Below are 24,471 nucleotides of genomic sequence, written 5' to 3' on the forward strand. Positions count from 1 at the left end.
TCTTTGTTTTTTTATGTAACTTTACTCACTGATCATAATTTCAGTGTCCAGGTGGTGCAGTGGTTCTCCTTGTGCCTGTTTTTCTCCGGGTGTTTCCTCCCACAGTCCAAAGACACGCTGATTCAAAAGTTAATTCTGTGTTGGTTTCCTGTTACAGACAGCTGGGAAAGGCTCCAGTCCCTCCATGACCATTTACAGGAATAAAGCTGATAAATATAATGAATGGATGGATTTTATTATTTATCCAGGATGTTAAGAAGACAAAAGAATGAAAGAACCTTAACTTAAGAACCTGCTGGTTAAGTTTGTATGTGAACTTGAGCACTATGATAAGGAAAAGGCTTTTGACAAGTAGGCCATCCCAGCTGGATACCCAGAGCGCTTTTATTCTTATTTATTTACACAGAAATATGTTCAAGATCATTTATAACAAATTTCAGAAAAACACTCTAAAATCAGAAAATATTCTAAAAAAAATAAGGGGAGACAGATGTGTGTGTGTGTCTTTTCCCCCTGAACTATAAGATACATTGGACCCAGCGGTTCCCCTCAGGTTGCTCTGCAGGAGCAATGTACCAAACTGGAAGTTGTTTTATCAGGAAGTTAATGGATTTTAGTGGTAAAATGAAATCTTACACATTCAACACACTGCAACATGAATATATGAGGAGCTTCATGGTATTAGCTTTAGCACTTCATTTACCAGCCACATACTCTCTGGTCACATGACATGATAACAATATTTATCAAAATGTATCAGGAACTAATGAAATAGAGTAGGTTATTGGGTCAGTGCATTTTATGCAGCTTTTGACATTATCATGGAAAAATGAAAATGAATTGAATTGTAATGTCATATTTGATAGATGAAATAAAATCTGTAAATGTAGAAGCCTCTAGATTTATAGGCTTTTAGAGTGTATATAGGGAAATAACAGAGCTAATGATGTTGGATTAGCTTTGTCTCTTCTGTTATTACTGGGTATAGTGCCAGTGTTGGATATTTCCACTGATGGTTTCAGCAAATTTTAAGGGCACTTTATAATCCAACGAGTTTTTCAAATTCAGATCAGGACTTTATGATAAACTTCCCATTACTGGTGAGTGAACAGCTGGTCTGCAGTCAGTGCACGTGTTTCTCAGCGCAGAGAATTTGACAATACATCAGCATGGAGAACACCAGTGCCAGGATCTGACAAGAGAAGAGAAGATGTACAGGTCAATTACTTCAGCAGAAGTATAAAACTTTATGAATATCTTGATGCATGCCCAATAATCCAGGTATAAAATCCCAGAGAGTTGAATCAGTTCAACTGGTTTTCAAAGGTTGGAGGGAGAAACATTTCCTCGCTGTTCAAGTGACGGTCAGAGTGGAGGTATCCCTGATTTTATACAGGTAACAGTTGGATGACACTGAAACCACCCATTGGTCTCATGCAAATTAGAGTGACCAACAATTTAAAATGGCCACACATACTAATCACAGAGGATTAGGTAGGAGTTGCAATCACAGCACTGCAAAATGGTGAAAGCTGTGGTCCCCCCAAAGAATAAAAATGGATGTTTCCTTTTGACCTTTGACTCCTTGTTCAAACTAGGTTGTCACCTTACGATGCTGAGAATGCGGCTATTTCTCAATGCAGTGGGAATAGTACATGTGGCCTTTGTAATTTATTTTAAGGCATATATTTAATTCCCACAAAAAATGCAATACAATAATTATCAATACAATACAACACCATCGAGCATAAATTCCTCACTGGCAGCAAAAAGGTAGTTTTAGGTGAATTAGAATAAAATAATATCTAGATTAAAACATTTAAATGTTTAATTATAGATAGATCATATCTATTGCTATCCTCTGAACGGGTAAGTTTATACTCTGATATAATCGCTACCTTGTAATTTTCAAAGATGTGCACTGAAGGAGGCCAAGATGATTTCAATTGTTCAACGGATTTTATGTTATTGTGCTCCTGTAGATGTCCAAATGTAAATATGCCTCTGTTATACCAATTTCTAGCAAACGCTTACTCTGAACACAGGATTAAAATGGAATGGGGTAGATCTGTAAATTTCTGCAGACACTTTAAAACTTACATTTTACGACATATTTGAGATGTTTTATTATCTCTTTTTAAATTACATTAAAATGTATGATAATTTGCATACAAGACATGTGATAGGCCCCAAACATACACACTCACAAGAGCCCATATTAACACAATGTAAGCATATGATGCCTATAGCCCAACGCAGTACCTACACTGGGAAAAGGTGGGTATGTTGATGCTATAACTTCTAGCATGAAAGCCTTAATGGTCCAAACCAATCAGCAGCCAGCAGTGACATCACCCATTGGTTTGTGAACATTATGAAGCCTCCAGTGCGTCACCATCTTGCTAGTTTGGAGCGGTTTGGAGCAGGAAGTGACCATATTTGGACAAGCTAGGGGAGGAGCAAGCAGTGGATCTGACTGATCTGATTGGAGACCTGACGATACTACTTCTCACCCACCGATAGCTGTAACCTGACTGCACCACAGACATGTCAATCAAACAGACACGCCCCCCAAAAAACGCGTCTTTTTGAAGACTATTATTATTTTATAATTAATGAGGGATTATTTTCAGATGGACCTCCAGAAAACTAATAAGGAGTGACTTTAGCTAACAGCACCGAGATAACTGGTGGAGACATTTTATGGACTTTGTATTTGATGAGAGAAGTTTAATGTGAGTCTATGGAGCCAGAGGTTTTTTGGAGCTGACCTCTAGTGGCACTCTGTGGTATTGCAGCTTAAGGTACTTCTGCATTTTTCAGACCTGGAAGCGACAAACACTTTTATATCTAGTCTACGGTCCAAACACCTTAAGCTATACATAAGAGTGTGCACAGGAGAGTATTCTTAACAGTAAAAACTTTTTTTTTTGTAAATAGAGCCCACGCCCTCCTGCCAGGCATAGTGTGAAGTGCACCGCCTAGAAAACATGTATTTCTGTCATAATTGGTTTTGAGGTTTTAAGGGCCCAAAAGATGGGGGGAGGGGGGGAGGGGGGGAATCACAAGGGTTAAAGATACAAGTTTTTCACATGACAGAATGAATATATGTAAAACTACTGATGAATAAATATTGGAGATAACTACCTGCACAACTCCAATACAGACGCCAAACACCAGGACAGAGGGGATGTTATCCAGCAGCCACTGTCTGGCCTTCTGATAGCACGGCTGCAGAGGACATACAGAGACAGAGGAGGTGAGGGAGTAAGGCGGACCATCTCAGCTATTTAAAAGATAATTCCAGTTTAGTATTAAAGATGTTTGATATCATGTTGCGTTGTTACTCTTATCATACATCTGTTTGTCAGTGGAACAGAGCAACCCAGCATCACAGCGAAGCATTAAATAGCCACACCTGTCTGCTTCAGATAGCCACGCTTTGGGGTGAAAGTTACACGTTTTGTAAGTGAGAAACTTACACGGGCGTAAATGTCAAGTCACAAAGGATCATGTAACCAAGGGACTGCAACAGAGATATTTAGGCTGAGTACAAAAGAACATTTTGGTAGGAGGTAGGAGGTAGGAGGGGTGGAGTGGTGGCATCACATGTTGAATGATGAGGTTCAAATTCAAGAGATGACAAAATTGTTCACGAGTTGTTTTTGGTTTCCTAACCCCAACTATTTGTTTTTGCTAAAAGTAAAATTTTCCCAGAAACATGGTTCAAAGCAGGCAGCAAGTTTATTTTTCATCCACTACAGGAAAATGCTTAAATTTCACGCCTAGACAGCCCAAAGCGTAGCTATTTCACATTTTGCCATAGTGGGATGGGTGTGTCTATTTCACACGTTGCCATGGTACTGGGTTAAACAGAGGTGGTTCACTGGAAACACACCAGGTTATCGTTGTGCTGGTCAAAACACACACTTTGTGGGTGGCTGTTCTCAAACTTGTGGTCCTCATCACTCTGTGTACTGTATGCTTTACAAAGTGTGTCCTCACGTGTGCACATTCAGATGCATGGAAATAAGAGCCGCAACAAATTTAGGTTCTGTCTACTTAGACAAAATCTAAATTAATCTAAAAAAAATAACAGCAACTTAGTCACTGATGTTTTAGCTAATACTCTCTGCTCTTGGTACCCCCCCCAACCCCCATTCCCCACCCCCCTTTACAGCTGAGCAGCGAACCAACCTCACTCCATCCGTCAACACAATGTTCAATCCCGACCGAGCAGCAGGATGAGGGCAGCGTTCCATTCAGCACGTCATACCAGTCTGTTTTGTTGGTTACACCACAGCACTTGAACTGGGAACGTAGAACATAAAGATACAAAGAGGTGAGTCAAGTACATGACCCATGTACATGCTTTTTTACTGGTCAGTATAGAAAACATGTTTCACAGGGATACTGAGAATAAACTGACATCACATTTTGATAATACCAGTCTTTTGTATACCATTTATTCTGCTGCTTCAAGTATAATTCTATATTCATACAGTGTAGGTAGGTAGGTAGGTAGGTAGGTAGGTAGGTAGGTATTTACTTTATTAATCCCTGAGGGGAAATTTTTTCGCTACAGCAGCATACAGAAGCAATAAGATAATAATAGAAATAATAGAACAAAATAATAGAATAGAATAATAGAAAAGCAATAAAATAGCAGTAAATAGCAGTAAAAAATATAAAATGCACAGTATATACAGTACATTATATATCTATATATATTATATACAAACGAACCAAGAAACACAGTCAACAGTGTTATTGTACTGTGATGGATTTTGCCAGAGGTAAGTTATTGTACAGACTTATTGCAGTGGGCAGGAATGATCTTCTGTATCTGTCCTTGTGACAGCGGAGCTGGAGGAATCTTTTAGAGAAAGTGCTCCACTGTCCCTGCAGCAGGTGGTGGAGAGGGTGGACAGGATTATCCAATATGGATAATAGTTTGTTCAGCGTCCTCCTCTCCACCACCTTTTCCAGGCTGTCCAGTTTGTAGCCAATGATGGAGCCGGCCTTCTTAACCAGTTTGTTAAGTCTGTTGGTGTCACCGGCTCTAATGCTGCTCCCCCAGCAGACCCCAGCGAAGTACAATGCACTGGCCACAACAGACTGGTAGAACATCTCCAACATCTTGCTGCACACACTGAAGGATCGAAGTTTCCTCAAGAAAAAGAGTCGACTCATCACCTTCTTGTAGACAGCGTTGATGTTGGTCTTCCAGTTCAGTCTGTTGTCGATGGACACACCCAGGTACTTGTCCTCCTCAACCATGTCCACCTCCTCTCCCAGAACTCTCAGCGGTTGTGGAGTCGTCGTCTTCCTCCTGAAGTCGACCACCATCTCTCTGGTCTTGGCCACGTTCAGGAGCAGGTGATTTCTTCCCGCCCACTCCACAAAGCCCTCCACTACTGCCCTGTACTCATCCTCCTGTCCATCCCTTATACATCCGACCACTGCAGAGTCATCAGAGAACTTCTGCAGATGGCAGGACTCTGAGTTGTACTGGAAGTCAGTGGTGTATAAGGTGAACAGGAAGGGAGACAGAACAGTTCCCTGAGGAGCTCCAATACCACTGACCACCGTATCAGACAGCACACTGCCCAGACGGACAAACTGTGGTCTGTCTGTCAGGTAGTCAGTGATCCAGGAGACGGTGGACGCGTCCACCCCCACCACCTGCAGCTTCTCACTCAGTAGCAGTGGTTGGATGGTGTTGAATGCACTGGAGAAATCAAAGAAAGTGATTCTCACAGATTCACCGGTTCCATCCAGGTGAGACTGAGCTCGTTGCAGCAGGTAGATGATGGCGTCGTCCACTCCCACATGAGGCTGGTACGCAAATTGCAGAGGGTCCAGTGAAGATTTCACCAGCGGCCTGAGGTGGGCCAAGACCAGCCTCTCCAGCACCTTCATCACATGAGATGTGAGGGAAACCGGTCGGTAGTCGTTGAAGCCAGATGGAGTCGTCTTCTTGGGGACAGGAACCAGGCAGGACGTCTTCCACAGCACTGGGACCTCCTCCTGCTTCAGGCTCAGGTTGAAGAGGTGTTGTAGGACCTCAGCTGGCGCTGAACTCTCCTGAGCTCCTCCCTGTCCCCAGACCTGAAGGCTGCTTTCTTCTTATTAAGAACAACTTTCAGGTCACTGGTGATCCACGGCTTGTTGTTGGGAAACATTTTACAGTCCTGGATGGTACGGTGGTGTGTTCACAGAATTTAATGTATTCTGTGATACAGTCCGTCATGCTGTTGATGTCCTCCCCATGTGGTCCAAACAGCACATCCCAGTCCGTGGACTCAAAGCAGTCCTGCAGGGCGTCTTTAGCCTCCTGTGTCCACCTCCTCACAGTCCTGGTGGTCACAGGTTGCCTCTGCACCAGAGGAACATACTTTGGTGTCAGCAGGACCAGGTTGTGGTCTGATCTACCAAGGGGGGGAGGGCAGTAGTACTGTATGCATCCATGGCATTAGCATACAGTAGGTCCAGAGTTTTATTGTTCCGGGTGGGGCAGTTCACATACTGGTGCAAAGTTGGCAGTACTGTATCCAGACTGGTTAAAGTCTCCAGTAACTGCCAAAAACGCACCGGGATGCTTAGTCTGCAGTTTAGCCACAGTGGAGTGGATGGTGTCCACTGCTGCCTCTGCGTCAGCTGATGGAGGAACGTACACAGCGATAACAATGGCGGACGTGAACTCCCTCGGCAAATGATAAGGGCGCATTCCCACGGCAAGAAGTTCAATGTCCGGGCTACAGAAACGTTCCTTCACACACACGTGGTCGGGATTGCACCACCTCTCGTTCACATAGACTGCAATCCCTCCACCTTTCTTCTTGCCGCTCCGAACAACGTCTCTGTCCGCCCGAACAGTCCTGAAGCCGGGTACGGCCGCGCTGTGGTCCGGGAAATGTGAGTGCAGCCATGTCTCGGTGAAACACATGATGTTGCACTCCCGGTACTCTCTCTGGGTCTTTACCAGCGCGCCGAGCTCGTCCGTCTTGTTGGCCAACGACCTCACGTTCCCCATTAAGATCACCGGTACCGATGGTTTGTATTTCCTCCTTTCCGCCTTTAGCTTAGCTCCAGCTCTGCAACCCCGGCATCTTCTCCGAAGTTCAACGGGGATCTCAGGCCTCGCTCCGGGCAGCAGCAGTAGAGGGCTACTCAGCGCGATCAGCTGATCACGCGAGTAAACAATAACAGTGCCCCCATCCAGAAACGTGGAAAAATTACGGTCCATTGTCTGACCGTTAACTTAACACAAGAGAGAAAGAAAAAAAAAACTCCGAAGAGAGGAGAAAGGCTTAAAAAATACTAATAACAACACACTCGGGGAGGGGAGCTGCTGCAACAGGCTGCCATGAGCGCGGCGCCATCTTAGCAAGAGTAAGAAGAAGCAAGTAAGTGTAAGAAGCCATGCATCGTTGATAGAAGTGCTCACCATTTTCTGGGCGTTGTCCCATGATTTTTTCAGTCCAGGTTCTGATTCATAAATCTTCATACCTTCTTTTAATTCACCTTGTGCTTTGGAATCCAGCTAACAAAAAGAGTAAGGAAAAAAAATACACTATTACTCCTTCAAACAGTCCCTCCATTTATTCTATCTATACATATTTAGTTTCTGCAGTGAGGCAGCGTACATCCAGGTAGGTCACCTCATAGACAGCCACTCACACTCACATTACCACAATTTAGAGTTGCAAGTTATTTCGTGTTGGATTGTGAGAGGAAGTTAGAGCCTCTGCTGATATTGGTCGTGTGTACATAGAGCAACAAATAATGAACGGGTTTTGTACAAAAACCCTGTACCTGCATGGTTCTGATCTGAGATTACTGGCCCACCAACCTGCCCACCATTTCCTGTTTGTTGGTGCTCTACGCTGTTCTTTTCTCTCTCTCCTCTCCGACCTAACCCCAATGAGCTGACGAAGATCTGAGACTGTCACTGGTGAAGGGTGTCCTGTTTAAAGGGAGTTTTTTCCTCCCCACAGATGCCAAATGCAAGTTCATATTTGTTGAACCGTTGAGTTTTGTCTCTATAAGTCTCCCCCTCTGTAAGACTCAAGTCTGGACCCGGTGCGCTGAGATGACTTATGATCTGATTTGGTGCAATATGAATACATTGAATTGAAGTGAAATGAGGTGGTCAAATTCCCAGTGATGTCAAATATAGTGATAAAAGATTTTTTAAATTTGAAGAAAAACCTCACATTTGATTTTTGCCTAATAACTATTTTCAATTAATCATCAAAATTATAGAAAAAATATATTTTTGTCAGTTGATTAAAAAATGAATCTATTCATTTTCAACAAAATTATTTTAATTTTTTGCTAATTTCAAGATTAACATTTCTCAACTATTAATCATACAGTAGGTGGGTTACTGAGATTTAACTTTTGAATTAATCTATTCTTTTTTATTAAATTCTTATTCTAATCTTATTCTTATTTACATTTTATCAAACACTTGACAATAAAAACATGAAGCTTTGAACTGAACCTCGGAGATGATGACCTCACCTTATCATGGAAGATGTGTATGACCAACACCAGAGTCACCTCCGTCAGGACCAGGAGCAACAGGATCACAAAGAACTGCAGAAAGTAGAAGAGCAGTTGGAGACTGAAATTAAAATATAGTCTGGTAAATATACTTATTTCCCATCGTCTTGTTCGAGGAGAATATTTTACAAGTTCTCTGTCAGGTGGACGTCCTACCATGAACAACAGGCAGCGCTGCTCCTTCAGGGCTCCGAGACAACCCAGGAAGCCCGTCACCATGGTGATACCACCAGCGACAAGCAGCAGATTGGCAGCTGAGAGTGACGGGAAGGACAAAGGAAGAGAGGAAAACTCTGCCTGCGTGAAGGACAGCCAGACTCCGACGCCGAACAAGCCACATCCTCCAAGCTTTGAAATGTAAAGTCAAAAGCTGTGTCAAACTATAGCAATGGTGTAAAATTGTCAGAGCAGCATAAGGTTTGATTGATTTGTCACGTCTATGGAACTGTGTTGAATCGTTTCATTTCATTTGCAAAACAAAATTTGGTAGAGGATGCAGAAAAAAAATCTCAAAATATATTTAATCTTTAGATAATTCGAACTAACTAAATATGACATCAGCTTGGAACTGACTTGTGCAAATACTAACCCAGAAGATGAGATTGAAGACAAACATCAAATATTTGACGCAGCATAAACACCTCCAAGACGCCGACATCCTGCAGAAGAAAGAGGTAAAGAGAGGAGCATCAGAACTGTGTTTAAATGAGGCTTCGCATCAGCAGCAACTTTATTCACTCTTTAACTAAAATGTGTGAAATATTCAATATCTTCTTCTTTCTCATGGCTGGCCACTTAACTGACTGAGTAAATACATAACACCTTGTCTTTCAATGATGGTTATGATGAAGTTTTGGGTTTTCTTGGAGAGTAGATGGGTGTGTTAACCAGCTGTGTTTGGTCACACAATTGGAAAATTTTACATTTTGTGCCCATTTTCCTGCCCTGGTATCATCTTAGGAAGTCACTTTACAGCCAATGTGGATGGTGTGTGTTTGTGTGTCTGCAAACATGATCGTATACTGGAAGTGTGATTTATCCCTGACTGAGTGGTCTTCACACCGACCACTGACCCCACACAGGAAGTCAAACTGCTGACAGGAAGAGGAAGGAAGCTCCCTCCCCTACTCACTAGACCTTAATGCCCAGAGGCATTTCCCATGACTCCTGCCGGAGAACTCAGAGCGCAGATCTTTAACCAACAAAGCAAAATTGCGAGGAAACCATGCTTCGAAAAACATGAGGTTGGTGCTGGAAGGCCACTTAAAAAATATGGTTAGCATAACATAAACATCCAGCATGCCACAAAGACATTATTCATGTGGCTTATGTATAATAAACACAAACATCTCATATAAAGGCAGTAGAAGCTGCCTATGACACTATAAAAGTAAGGGTTAGCTCGTACCAACTGTATAAAAGTAAGGGTTAGGGTTAGATCGTACCAACTGTATAAAAGTAAGGGTTAGGGTTAGATCGTACCAACTGTATAAAAGTAAGGGTTAGATCGGACCAGCAGCATAAAAGTAAGGGTTAAATTGTACCAACTGTATAAAAGTAAGGGTTAGATTGTACCAACTGTATAAAAGTAAGGATTAAATCAGACCAGCAGAATAATAGTAAGGGTTATATCATACCAACTGTATTAAGGTAAGGGTTAGATTGTACAAGCTGTATAAAAGTAAGGGTTAGATCGTACCAACTGTATAAAAGTAAGGGTTAGATCGTACCAACTGCAAAAAGGTAAGGGTTAGATTGTACCAGCTGTATAAAAGTAAGGGTTAGATTGTACCAGCTGTATAATAGTAAACGTTAGATCGTATCAACTGTACAAAAGTAAGGGTTATATCGCATCAACTGTATAAAAGTAAGGGTTAGATCGTACCAACTGTATAAAGTAAGGGTTAGATTGTACCAGCTGTATAAAAGTAAGGGTTAGATCGGACCAACTGTATAAAAGTAAGGGTTAGATTGTACCAGCTGTATAAAAGTAAGGGTTAGATTTTACCAGCTGTATAAAAGTAAGGGTTAGGCTTAGATCATACCAGCTGTATAAAAGTAAGGGTTAGATCGTACCAACTGTATGAAAGTAAGGGTTTGGCTTAGATCGTACCAGCTGTATAAAAGTAGGGTTAGATCGTACCAGCAGCATAAAAGTAAGGGTTAAATTGTACCAACTGTATAAAAGTAAGGGTTAGATTGTACCAACTGTATAAAAGTAAGGATTAAATCAGACCAGCAGTATAATAGTAAGGGTTATATCTTACCAACTGTATTAAAGTAAGGGTTAGATCGTACCAGCTGTATTATACTGTATTAAAGTAAGGGTTAGATCGTACCAGCTGTATAAAAGTAAGGGTTAGATCATAGCAACTGTATAAAAGTAAGGGTTAGATCGTATCAACTGTATAAAAGTAAAGGTTAGATCGTACCAGCTGTATAAAAGTAAGGGTTAGATCGTATCAACTGTATAAAAGTAAGGGTTAGATTGTACCAACTGTATAAAAGTAAGGGTTAGATTGTACCAACTGTATAAAGGTAAAGGTTAGATTGTACCAGCTGTATAAAAGTAAGGGTTAGATCGGACCAACTGTATAAAAGTAAGGGTTAGATTGTACCAGCTGTATAAAAGTAAGAAAGGAGATGTTTGTTTTTTGCCCATTTTGTGCATTTGCTGTAATAAATCTCACACCTCTTTTTATTGGTGTTTCTCACGTGTGTAAAATTAAAAGGCAGTCGTGTTTCAGTTAATACATTTGTCACCTCTAACATATGCTGTTTAAAATGTGCCCCTCTGTCTTTTTTACTGTATTTAATACACTTCATGCAGTTGTAGAGCACATTCAGGTTGAATGTCTCCTAAGTTTTAATTAACTTTCTGTTCAGCTTTGTTCATACTGACCTGCTTTCCAAGGACATTACAGTGTGAGCAGTTTTAAATGGCCTCTGTCCTGTTTTTCATGTCTTTTAGAGAGCTTGAATTTATTCTCTTAATATCGATTTCCGATTTCTGATGAGTCCACTCGGGTTTGTTTTTACAAAGTGACATCAGAGCAGGTGGAGGGAACAAGTTCTTCAAACTAAAGAACAAAAACACATAGTTTCCTATGTAGGAATGATTGAACTGTTGGGTTTCTCTCTATATTATTGGAACATCTCCACCTGAATATGTAAAGACCCCCTGAGAGGACTCATGTTAGGATTTGGAGCTATAGAAATATAATTGAATTTAATGGTATGATATACAGCTGCCTTACATCGTGATAGAAGATGTATGTCTTTAAATGGTGTCTGTTTGTTTATTTGTTTGCTTGTTTTGGTCCCCAATCCCCACTCCACCCCCCTTCCTTACAGTCTCGACAGCCTAATGAACAGTGTCTCATGGGAGAAGTAAATACAGAGCCTATCATTTTATTCAACACATGCAAACTATATTGCAACGCATCATTGGGATGAAATACGTATTCATTTAAACATAGTTGAAAATGCTGGTGAAACAGCGTTGAGTTTCTGATTTCCAGACCATTTCTGTTTATGAATCTGTGGAGTCAAAACTGCAGTTCAGATTAACTTTACCTGAAGATGAGTTTTAAATCTTTGTCTTTTATAACACTCTTCTTGTAAATCCGGGTTCCTTTTACCTCCTGGTTTGGACCTTTACTCAGTTTTCCTTTCAGATTTCTTTGGCTTGGGTTAGCTTTCCTTTCTTCTCTTCCTCTTCTTCACTGGCAAACTGTGTCTGGTCACGTTCCCCAGTAAACTTATCTTCTTTTTTTTTCACAGAATTCTGAATTTAAACTGACTTTATATAATTTCCATCTTGGAGGTTTTTCTCTTCGTTTTGTTCCCTTTTTTCTGGCACAACCGTGTCTTTGTCTTCCTCCCTCCCTCTGCTCGATTATTTCCAGATGTGTGTTCTTGCGTGTTTCTCTCCAAGTTCCCTCCCCTTTCCCATTTATTCACAGTACTTGTCCCTCCTCCAGGCCACAGACTCCAAACCTCATCCTCTTTTACTCATCTTGCTGCTTTTCTTTGTTCCAGAAATATCAGATCACTCTCCTGTTTTCTCTTACAAACAGGAGACATTAATGCTCACACAAACATGCACACTTCCTGACTAAATGTGTAGTGATTCTATATGATCGCGCTTCAGAGTCTGATGTAATCATTGCCTTTGCATCTCACACAAGGGAAAAATTATCCTAATCAGCAGCCATAAAGACAACGTTTTCATAAATGATCACATAATTCTAAGGCTCCAAGTTTCTTTGTCTCGCCACTGCTCAGTATTTTGACTATTTTTGAAATTGCTGAAGTTAATATGTCTGCATGGATCTGCTCAACATCACACTGTGATGTTTGAAAAAAACGATTTCAGGTGATGACCTCATTAAGCTGATTGAGAGAATAAAGTGTTCAATGCAAAACATTTTTTTGTTTATAACATAATTCCATATGCTGTATTTCATAGATTTGATGTCTTCAGTATTCCTTTATAATGTATAAAATAGTAAAAATTAAGAAAGCCCCTTGAATGACAATGAACGACAGCGGAAAACACGAGACACCGGAAGTTACGGTGTCTGAAATGAGAGAGACGGTGAGTATTTTCAAAATAAAAGAGGAAATGAAACTAAAAGGAAACCAGGGGTGAATACAGGTAACTTAAGAGATTTTGTGAGATGTGACACCGAAGAGCACTTCTATGGTCGTATTATGGTTCTATGAATTATGGAGAAAACAACATGCAATGTCTGTCTCCACTGTGTGCTTACTGTTTATACGTTTCGGTATAAGTGGTTTGGCCCAGAGCAAAGTGAACATGTGACTTGTATTTAAGGCCCATGGATGAAAGCAAATAATTTTTTGAAATTTCTTTGGGACTAAAGAAAAGAAAAGTAAATGATTCATTTAAAATCTTAAAAATGTAGTGTTAATTACTCTTTTTTAAAAAAACAAGTAAACCGGATGAAAATTATTTTTATTGTAATAGATACAACACAATTCCAATTAGCACTTTACAGCTGCACGAAGAGAAAATGCACATGTAAATATGATGTAAGTTTCAATGTTTAAATAAAACAATACTTGTTCTTGGTCTTTTTTGTCCATATTTAAAAAAAAAAAAAAAGTAGGAACAATCTGCAAGATTTTCTCTCCCCACACAAAATTTCATACAAAGTAATAATTGTACAAACTGTTAGCATCATATGTGGACAGTGTTGGGCGAGTAACTTAAAAATGGTAATTCATTACTAATTACAAATAATTTACTGAAGACGTAAGCAGTTAGTGTAGGCTCGTTTACTGCATATAGTTCTCCAGAAGCCCTGAACTGAACTGTAGGTTCACACACCATTCAATTCTAGGCAGTTCCTGAATGTACACACTCCCGTAGCTAAAGCCTGAATGTGCCACCGCCAACCGGCGTTAACTCCCAATTGGACGGCAAACAAGCTGACAAACTGTCAGAATAACAGTGTTAGAGGAATTAGTAACAGTAATGTCCTCATTAAACTGCAAATTGTCATTTCTAACACTACTTATCGATGAAAAACGTAATTACATTACTGAAAGACCGAATTGCTCAACACAGTTTATGTTATAAAAACAGACACATTATTGACTCCAGCTTCATTCACTCAGTGTGTCAACTTCTCTTTGTGGGCTGAAGGAGTACTCGGCTTTGTGATGCATGATCAGGTTGTTGTTGACGAAGTAAAAACTGTCCGAACGTGTCTCAAATGGACTGGCAATCATTTCCTCGACTGAGCAGAACAAAGAGAATTAAGTTCAGTTAGAGTTAGATTTCAGACATTTTCAGGTGTAAGATTTAAGCCTTTTTCCATACTGAAGCAGATATACTGAAACATGTCATGTTATCATACAAACAATGGAACGTCAATAAAACAATCAATTTTGCTATTACTTGCGTGTAAATCAGCAGCAGTATACAGTATAAACCTACCAATGTCTGGTTCCAGGTCAGGTAAGCAGTAGATGTGCTCACAGGTGTTTCTGCTGTGTGGGATGCAGAAGCCAATCTCAAAGTCAAAGGTTTTTAGCAGGAGGTTTCGGAAAAAATGTCTCTCAATCAGGCGGAAGCGGTTGAGTGCCTTGCTGCCCACCGTGAACTCCAACCTGAGAGACAGACAGCTGAGTGACACCTTTGAGAAACACTTCATACACAGTCATGACATATGATGAGGACATCAAGTCTAATCAACTGCATGTCCACAACAAAGAAGTCATTTCAGATTTATGTCCACACTGACACTTGAATTGATCCTCTGTGCATTTGCCTCAGTAAGCTGGGGTGTGAATAAATGTTTGAATGCATGTTAAGGGTGATACATGAGTGAAAGTGTCTTCCTGGGATGTCCAGTAAATGTGTTCCCACCTTTTCCTTGGACTTCTGTTGTTGCCATGGGCATTTTTCTTCCTACAGCGGTACATATAAATACCAGCTGTGCCAACTTTACAAAGATATGTTTCCCATTTTTAATCCAAAACTTTTTCTGAAAAAAAATCTATTTTCTTCCTTTTTAACTATTTCAGCTTGAAAAAAATCAAAATGGGTGCAAATTCACGTCACTGTCAGTGTGAATAGTTTTGATGCAAAATATTTGTCTCCGGTGTGTAAAGACCTAAAAGGTAGGACTCTCATGAAACAATGAGGGGATTGTGAAAAGCATAAACTTTACATTCATTCATGACTTTACATCGTCATATGTTCCAGTACTTGATGCACAGCAGTTGGTCTAAAAATAAGACGTCAGACTTACGTAGCTCCTATCTCTTTGAGGGCCAGAAAAGCGGGAGAGAAGTGATACTGGATGGATCTGCTCGTATCATGTTGAATGATGTCTTGGATTTCTGGAGAAAAATAAAGAGACATTTTAAGAAAAAACTGGAAAAGATGTTGACGCAAAACGAATAAAGGCATAATTCCCCATGAAGCACCACTTGCTTTAAGAGCACATCACTTTGCTTTTGTATTTTAATGTAGTTTTCTAGTAATCCAGAACAGTCGAGGTCTACAGACAGTCACCATCCAAGAAAGTGAATGTGGCAAAGAGGTGAAGAAGCTGTGGCGATTTAATCTGTTTAAAATAGGTCTTAGCCTCTCTACGATATGTTAGTACAGATTTTATCAATCAAACTAGATTTATAGTGATTTTTAGATCTGGATCAGGTCCAATATGGTCTGTGAAGTTCAGAGATTGCTCCTGTGGCATGACGTGCACTAAGCAGAGGCGGAAAATCTAACCGTAAGTAAATATTCCAAGTTTTATCACTTAATCAACATCAGCACCTGAGTTGCACACAAGAAATGTCAGGTAAAATACACCCAGTTGCCCTTTTTGGCCTCAGACAGAGATGCTAAGGCTCTTGGAAATGTGAATGTCAGTCAAAACACTTCTCCAGACTCATTGAGGCTGTTTCCATTTGGCTATTTCAATCCAGACATCTCGGCCTGGCCGTGAGCGGATCACAAAGTGGCCAACTTTAGGCCCAAGTGTTTCTACTGTGCATCAACGTGTGTCCTTGGGTGACCACTTGAGATATGATCTCATTTCCGCCCACTGTTTATGCAAATGAACACGTTGGCTACGTCACAAAAAATATACAAGTAAACAACCACAAGAACAGCAACCCGAACATCAGAACCCCAATGATTTGGGTCAGATTAATTCATTGTTCCAGTGCGTCTCAGCTGCTGTGGATCTCAGGGGGCGGGGCCTCTTAGCTGTGGGTCTGATGTGTCGGAAATTACAGGAGATAAACTACAAGACAAACAGCTGCATGAGAGCCCACCTCTAAACTGGGTTCTGTTTGAGGTTTTTTCCTGTTAAAAGGTAGTTTTTCATTTCACCTGTTGGTCATGTGGGAACCATTCATTTTGTCAGGTAACTCTAAAATATTATATGGTTCTGTTTTAAGTACTTCTAGATGATGCATGTTGTGATTTTACCCTATATAGATAATTTGGAATTGAAAATTGAATTTAAGGTTTTGCTGTTGCTGTTTTCTATCTTTTTTTTTGTTGCTAGAAACAGAAGTAAGCACGTTATAACATAAACTAAAGTCTAAATAAATTGACCCGCTACTTTCGGATCAGTCCAGTCATACATACGTACATAAACAATCATCAGTTCATAAAAAAAAAGAAGCTGGGCTGAGATCAGATTGGACACTACAGTTACTCACTATCGCCAGAGCTTATATGTATTTTCAGCAAACAAATTAAAGCCAGTATTAACATTTTCAGCAGGCTTGTGTTATTCATACTTTCCAATACATTTTGGATGGAGGTAGCCAGGACTAATGCAGCCGTTTGACTGCTGGTATTACTCTCAAGCACCCGGGGAAGTTAGGAAGGACATTTCAAAACTCTTCTTCTCTTACATGGGCTTTCTCTCCTTAATATGTAAATCTGTCACTGACATTTGACCAGTTTTTCACACTCATCCTGTAAATAAATGGAGAAAAGGTGATAAGCTTTCTGTAGTAAAATATTCTGTGTGAATGGCTGACTAATCCAATTCTCTATTATGAAACTTGAATAGGTCTATAGAGCTACTTGGAAGAAACACTCAATAAACCACGTAATGAACCGAAGCTTTGTTTTTCATGTACTACAGACTACACATATTACCGACCTACCAGCTACCTGAAGAAAATACTTTTCTCACATGCAAACACAAACAATTTCAAGGATTTCAGACAGGGGTTTTTCTACTGGCCATGCATGGATTCCTCAAAGGCTTGGTGCTGTGCTGAATGTGGTTTGCTTGGCGCATTGCACAAGCCAGTGGAAATAACAGGTTTCCAGAGTGCAGAGGCGTTGTGTCTGAAAGTGTCTGAAAGTGCCTTTACTTTTACTAGTAAGGTTTTAGACTTTTACAATTCTATTGAAAAACACTCTGCTGCAATTCTACAAATGTATGAACAAAAATGGAAAAAGTACCTGTCGAACAATGTTTTTTGATGTCAAGGATGACGGTTCCACTGCTCAGGTCCCTGATCTTGAAGCGAGAGAAGTTTACATTGTAGATGTTGTCCTCGGGTGAACACAGGAACTCTGCAACACATCGAACCAACAACAGTAAAAGAAAAATAAACATCTTCTGCCGTGTTTTATACTTTACATGGCAGTGAATTCAAGAGAGAAACTGGAAAGAGTAAATTTGGCTTGAGAAGCTCAATATGCTTTTTCGCCACCACACTAATGAGCTAAAAAATGATGTCCACTAACAGATGAGACACATTACGTTGGGTATTGTGTAACATTGGTGGATGTGAAGATGTGGGATTTAAGTAGACATGAAGTGATCAGACTTCTTCACATTCGTAAGGTCTTTCCACACCGGAGACGTGACGAATAAACGAGCCATAACCCAAAACTGTTCGCACCAGCAGCGATGCGAATTTGCAAGTCTTTCTGAAAAAAGTTCAAATAGATTTGCATCACCTCATTCTTCAGAACAAACTGATGGATTCACAATGGCAAAAAATCTCCTTTCAAAATTGGCGTGTCTGGTGTAAAGAACATACCGCTGTAGGAAGGAAACACCATTACAGGTGTAAACATGCACTTTTTCTTTTAACATAGTTGATTTAACACAGAGATGCCTTAACGTGATGTGTCATAGTGTACCAATCAGAGAGAGGAGTGCACCAATCAGACAGAGGAGTGCACCAATCAGAGAGGAGTGCACCATTCAGAGAGAGAAGTGCACCAATCAGAGAGAGGAGTGCACCAATCAGAGAGAGAAGTGCACTAATCAGAGAGGAGTGCACCAATCAGAGAGAGAAGTGCACCAATCAGAGAGAAAAGTGCACCAATCAGAGAGGAGTGCAACAATCAGAAAGAGGAGAACACCCATCAGAGAAAGGAGTGCACCAATCAGACAGAGGAGTGCACCAATCAGCGAGAGGAGTGCACCAATCAGACAGAGGAGTGCACCAATCAGAGAGAGGAGTGCACCAATCAGACAGAAGAGTGCACCAATCAGAGAGAAAAGTGCACCAATCAGAGAGGAGTGCACCAATCAGAGAGAGGAGTGCACCAATCAGTGAGAGAAGTGCACCAATCAGAGAGAAGTGCACGAATCAGAGAGTGCACCAATTAGAAAGAGGAGTGCACCAATCAGAGGACTGCTGTGTTCCAGATGAGAATCTTCCCTCAGTACACTAACAAATAGTGTTCTTCCATGTTAACTTTTAATTTGAAAATCCTTTACGTCGGTGGCCACAGAAAAACACAATGGTTCAATGTTGTGTGTGTGTGTGTGTGTGTGTGCGTGTGTGCGTGCGTGTGCGTGTGTGCGTGCGTGCGCGCGCGCTCTGGAAAAGGGTTGACATTAAAAAACAATTGTTTTATTTATACCTTCAAGCTTTTCGTATGTCATAAAATAAAGCTGTAAAGAACTTCAATGAATATGAACACTCTGATTTACTATGGTAAAGAACAGACCCTCAATCAAAAACTGTTTAATTATATATTCTTCGCCACGTATACACAATATTTAAATATGTATTTTTTTTTAATATAGGATGACACATGACAATGCAACACAATAGTATTTTGGCCCTTTCTCCAGCCCTCCATCGACTTTATGTGGCTCACAGCTAATATTAGCTCACATTAGCAAACGTCATATAATCTCTATCTAATACTTCAAAGCAAGATTTTTCAAAGCAGTTTTTCACATAAATAAATCCCCAAGTGTGGGGATATACACAAAAGCATATTTTAGTACAACAACATGGGGTGTGTGTGTGTGTGTGTGGAGGGGAGGGGGGGGGGGGGTCTTCCTCTCAGCTCCATGATAACATCAACATGTTTCAGATGATGATAGATCTGTTCTCAGACTCACCATCAGTGTAACTGTTCAGCCATAAGACATGCTGTGGGCTCACTGGTTCACCAGGTCTCCAGTGGGCCACCACCTCCCCTTCCTCCGCTTCACCTGAAGTTGTTGCCCCTGAAATAAAGCCGTTCCAATCCTCCATGCCCCCTTCTACCACCATCTCTTCATCTACCACCATCCCTCCCTCTTCCTGCTCCCCTCCGCTCTCTCCATTCTCAGAAAGGCACTCCTCATCTCCATTTTCACTTCTGCTGTTTTCCTGATTCTCCATCTGGCATGCCAATTCCTTTTTTTCTTTGGTGCGAGTGGTCTGAATAAATCAGGTTAAATTTGTTTTGAATGCGTCTCTTTGCAATGTGAGGAAAATGACGCTGCAGAGACTATAATCCACCAGATCAGGCTGCTGGTGTCTAAACTGATTAGCTCAGTCTGGATTTGGCAATCTGAGTCAATCCCCAATTAAATCTGCACACAGACGACAACGGCTGCACCTGATGATGATGAGCTGCGAGTACGTAGTCTGGACAACGTCAGCGGTGCAAAAGGAAAAAAATACTTTTGTTCTGGGTGGGTCCCTTTTATTATTTTCTTATTTATCAAATACATTAAGACATGAATGATAAAATAAAGAAACACAAATAGAAGACTGAATAACTGATGTAATGGTGAGCAGCAGATACTCAATAGAGCCAGAAACTCTTTTACTACAACGTGGAGATGTTGTGATGGAAATCGTGGAGATTAGGTGAAGAAGGCAGAGGGGCAGAGGGGAATGTTCTGGGTTTCAATGCAGAGATTTTTATTGGCAGCAGCTAGATGGAGGAGAGAGGCCACAACGTGCGGCCATGCCCGGTTGCTAAACCTCTCTGTCTGTACTCTCACAAGGGCTCAACTATAAGGAACACATTTGTTCCGGTAAGGATAACAACGTGTCCTTGGCTGAATACTGCCAGACAGAGAGGCAGACGTGTCCAGTGTGACCACAGTCAACACTTATCATGGACAGTTATTTCCTGGGTTTGTTGAAATTTGTGAATGGGCTCCTCTGACTGCTTGAGGAGTCTCCTGGAAACCTGAAAGTAAAACCTCCTTAGTATTTCAATTAAAGTTTTGACACAGTTAGTCAGGAATTCTTCAGTCCAAAGTAGAGTAACTTTGTGGGGTGTTAAAGGTGGACTTGCCCCTGTGGACATAGGCCTCCCCATCAAAACTTAATGTGGGCTGAGCCCAGTGGTTGCATTCGGTGCACTTCGGATAGAATAAAGATCAATGTTCTCATTGATCTTTATTCTATCTAGGCCATTTTAGCCTGGTTGTCATCATTGTTTTTGTCAGTTTGTCTTTCACGGTAGCATTCAGTCTTTCTACCTGACCTGAACTCTGTGGGTAATATGGGACATGTTATTGCCACTGGAACCCCAGTACAACTGCAAGACCCTGTGTTATTTTAGACACAAAGGCTGTCACTGTTTATTCCCCGTGGTATTCCAAACCTCGGTATCACTCCCTTCAACAAACATTTCACCACGCTTCTTGCATCTTCCCTCCTTGTGGGATATGCTTCTATCCATTTGGAAAACATGTCAACAATCACCAACATGCATTTGTAACCTTGACAGCTTGGCATATGTACAAAGTCTATTTGCATATTTACTGACATGTAATGTCCACTAGTGTTTGTGCAATCAGTGTGATACCTGGTGCAAACCATTGTGAATGTATTATGTCAGCTATACCCTTTGTGAGGGCCCATGAGCAACATGTGCTATCACATGGAGGAGAGAACATGGACAAACAGGATGTCCATTGAGGTGGAGCTGCAAGTCAGACTCCTGGGTCGGTGTGCAACCTTTTCGCACCCACGTTCTTTTCTTTTTCATCAGCGCGGTTTTGCCTTGCCACGACATCATTACAAGAAGGAAGACAAAGTGGATTTGACGGCTGCGTGGAGACACATTAATGTACCATGGAGAAAGAGGAAAGAGTGGCTTGTTTGGCTGCAGAATCAACCCGCGCGTTTCCTCTTGAAACTGGATCAGAATTATTTGTGTGAGCAGCGCATTTAACAATTGGCAGTTGAGCACAAAGCAAGATGGCATCTAACAGATTTGCTAACATAGCATGACATTGAATTGGCTTTCCAGAGGATGTTATAAACCTTCCATATTTGCCCAAAATCATGAGAAACTCCAAAACCATATCTGGAATCTGTGTAAATTGTCACAATCTTATCTCTAGCTAAGATACTTGCTCTTGTGAGTGCATAGAGTTCTGCAGCCTGGGCAGACGTACTATCAGCTAATGCACGAGCTTCAATTACTTCCCAATCATTTACTACTGCTTAACCAGCAAGCTGTTTTTTGTCCGATAGTCTACAAGCAGAGCCATCAGTGTAAATAATGAGGTCTGAATTAGGAATAGGTGTCTGCTCTAAATCAGGCCATGGCGATGTAGTTATATCGGCGATGTAGTCATATCAATAACTGAAATGCAATCATGATCAGTGTCAATGTCAATCAAAGGAAGGAGAGTAGCTGGATTGAGAGGTGGTTAATGCTTTAAAGTGGTGTGGGGGCTTGAAAAAATGATAGCCTCGTAGCCTGAGCAACGTGTCGCTGTCATATGCAGAGGGAAGGAGGTGTTTGAAATTTGCAGGACTGCATGAGACAAATGCACTACACAGTCACTTTCAATCATGATGGCCACAGCGGCCACTGATCTGAGACAACCTGGCATGCCAAGGATTACAGGTGACAGCCGCGACGAGTAATAAGCAACTATGGGTTGCAAGGAGACCCATGATGCTGAGGCAGGATACCTGTAGTGAAGCCATCCCTCTCGTGCACGTGCAGATGGAAAGGCTGATGATAATCTGGCAGGCTCAAAGCAGCTGCAAATGTGAGTGCTTTTTTCAAATCCTGAAAAGCTTTGCACATTGGCTCTGTCCACTGTACTGTTGAAGTGTTGCTGTGAGTCCATAGCGGCATATTTAAAAATCCAATGCCTGCAGTAATCAACCATGCCGAGGAAACTGTGCATTTCTTTTTTCGTCTTTCACTCTGCCTGGTGACAACAGACGCTGACCGTTCCTCAGCACGTGACTCAAATACATAACCTCAGGCAGGCAAAACTGCAGCTTCGCCAGCGATGCTCCGTGTCCACACTCAGCCAATCTCTGAAGTAGCAAAAGAGAGTCAGTTCTGCATGCTTCTTTAGAGGGAGACGCACTCAACAAATCATCAGCATACTGCATGAGGCTTCTCCCTGCCAGCAATTCCAACGCTTCAAGGTCTCTTCTCACCGCAGCTGCATACACCGCCGGGCTCTCAATGAAGCCCTGTGGCAGCCATGTCCAGCTGTTTTCCTTTGTAAGTGAAAGCGAAGAGATACTGACTGTCTGGATGCAAAGGAATGGAAAAGAATGCGGAGCAGAGGTCAATGACTGTTGTGTGTGGAATCAGCAGGTAATGATATGAGAATTGAGTTGGTATCTGGGACAATTGGAGCTGTTGGTACGACAATATTATTAGTAGCCTGCGAGTCCTGCACAAATCGGCACTCGTCTGGACGCCCTGGTTTAGGAATTGGCAAAATAGGAGTGTTGCACGGCCTGGATGTTTGAATCAAAACACCTTGATCTAACAATGATTTAATAACAGGCTCAATTCCTTCAATTGATTTCTGAGGCAAATGATACTGTTTGATCACAGGCAGCTTAGCATTAGCTTTGAGTGTTACTTCATGAGGCTGAGCAGAACTCACCAGACCCACATAACTTTTGTGTTTCGCCCAGAGGATTGAGGGGACTTCAGAGAGGTCAGATGGGGGTCCATAATGGGGTGGATGGGGTGGCTGTTGTTTTTTAAAGGTATCTGCTGAAGCTGCAACATGTTCATTTAATTGCAACATAAACAAATAATTACCAAGACTTGTGATAGTCTGACCTTGAGAGATATTTTTGTATCTCTCAGTGACTGGCATTTTGCCAACATTTCTCCAACATGCTGTGGCTCATGAGTGAGAGTGAGACGGCCACTGCAACATAACGAAAAGACAAATTAGCTTCACACAATTTCCGTTCACACCCTTGTGGACCCATAAACAATGCCTGATCAAATGTTATTTATTGTTTTGTGTTAAAAAAAAAATACATTAACTGAGTGTGTGTATTCTGCAGGAGGATTCAGGGCTGCTGTGCCATGGTACTGCAAAACAGGTCTCATAGCAGACATCAATGTTGCACATACTGGTGATAATTTAGCTATTTTCTGAATATTTGAAACATGAAAGAAAGATTCCATGTTGAAATTAGGCAGTGTCCAACAATACCAACAGTCAACAGCAGATTGCAATATTTGGGTGCCCTGTGGTCGGGGATTGTTAAAAATAGACCATCAGGGGTGCAGTGAATGGTAGCCTGCAACTTGCACAGCAAATCTCTCCATGAGATTGATAGGGCTGTTGTTAGAAATGAGGAATGCATGCTGTACAGCTGAGCTTTCATCATGTACACTGGATTTTCTGGACCGTGGATTTTCATTGAAACCCCTGAAACTTCTACTGTGGTGACAAAGTTAGAAGAACACCTGTTCGTTAGCTTTTACTGCAGAAATAGTTGCTCCACTATCAACTAAAATTTCAACTGTAGCACCATTAACTTCAGCTGGTATCAGAGGATCCTCTAAAGGGACTTTTGGAAAGCCGAATTGTTGCTGCTTGTAACTTAGGTTGTTCTGATCCTTTTTCTCCATGGCCTCCCTGGGCTTGATGAGTCTGCAATGCAGGCTGCCTGTTGTGGTTGGGGGGGGGACAAGTTGATCATAGCCCTGTGTGTGTGGTTGCACTGATACTGTGTGTAGTGTTGACTGTCATGGACGGGTTGTAATGTCTACCCAGACAAGCCCTGCATTCACATGCCCACTGACTTTCTTTCCCACAATTGTAGCAGCCAGTCTTCCACTGTCTTGTGGGCCCCCCTTTTCTTTTAGGGTTGTTCTTAGGACCAGCTGGTTGACTCGGTTGG

At 41.4% G+C, this 24,471-nt stretch overlaps 2 protein-coding genes across 2 annotated transcripts; both read right to left on the reverse strand.

Annotated features, from left to right (window-relative positions):
* Positions 1–370: 370 nt before the first annotated feature.
* On the reverse strand, positions 371–12,484 carry tspan4b (tetraspanin 4b). Its single transcript, XM_069710174.1, has 8 exons — positions 12,148–12,484; positions 9,161–9,230; positions 8,728–8,919; positions 8,530–8,604; positions 7,451–7,546; positions 4,198–4,311; positions 3,148–3,231; positions 371–1,192 (listed from the first exon to the last, which is right to left on the reverse strand). Exons 2-8 carry the CDS (start codon positions 9,227–9,229, stop codon positions 1,124–1,126), a joined length of 699 nt encoding a protein of 232 aa, XP_069566275.1. The 5' UTR covers position 9,230; positions 12,148–12,484; the 3' UTR covers positions 371–1,123.
* A 1,392-nt stretch (positions 12,485–13,876) lies between these two features.
* Positions 13,877–19,590, reverse strand: unc119c (unc-119 lipid binding chaperone c). The gene is made up of 5 exons (XM_069710223.1): positions 19,455–19,590; positions 17,543–17,656; positions 15,357–15,447; positions 14,540–14,712; positions 13,877–14,339 (listed from the first exon to the last, which is right to left on the reverse strand). Exons 1-5 carry the CDS (start codon positions 19,588–19,590, stop codon positions 14,206–14,208), a joined length of 648 nt encoding a protein of 215 aa, XP_069566324.1. The 3' UTR covers positions 13,877–14,205.
* Positions 19,591–24,471: the final 4,881 nt, after the last annotated feature.

The sequence above is a fragment of the Brachyistius frenatus genome, unplaced genomic scaffold, assembly GCF_029030835.1.
Source record: "Brachyistius frenatus isolate BFR_SWC_R1_liver_20210118 unplaced genomic scaffold, ASM2903083v1 Contig_90, whole genome shotgun sequence".
NCBI lineage: Eukaryota > Metazoa > Chordata > Actinopteri > Embiotocidae > Brachyistius > Brachyistius frenatus.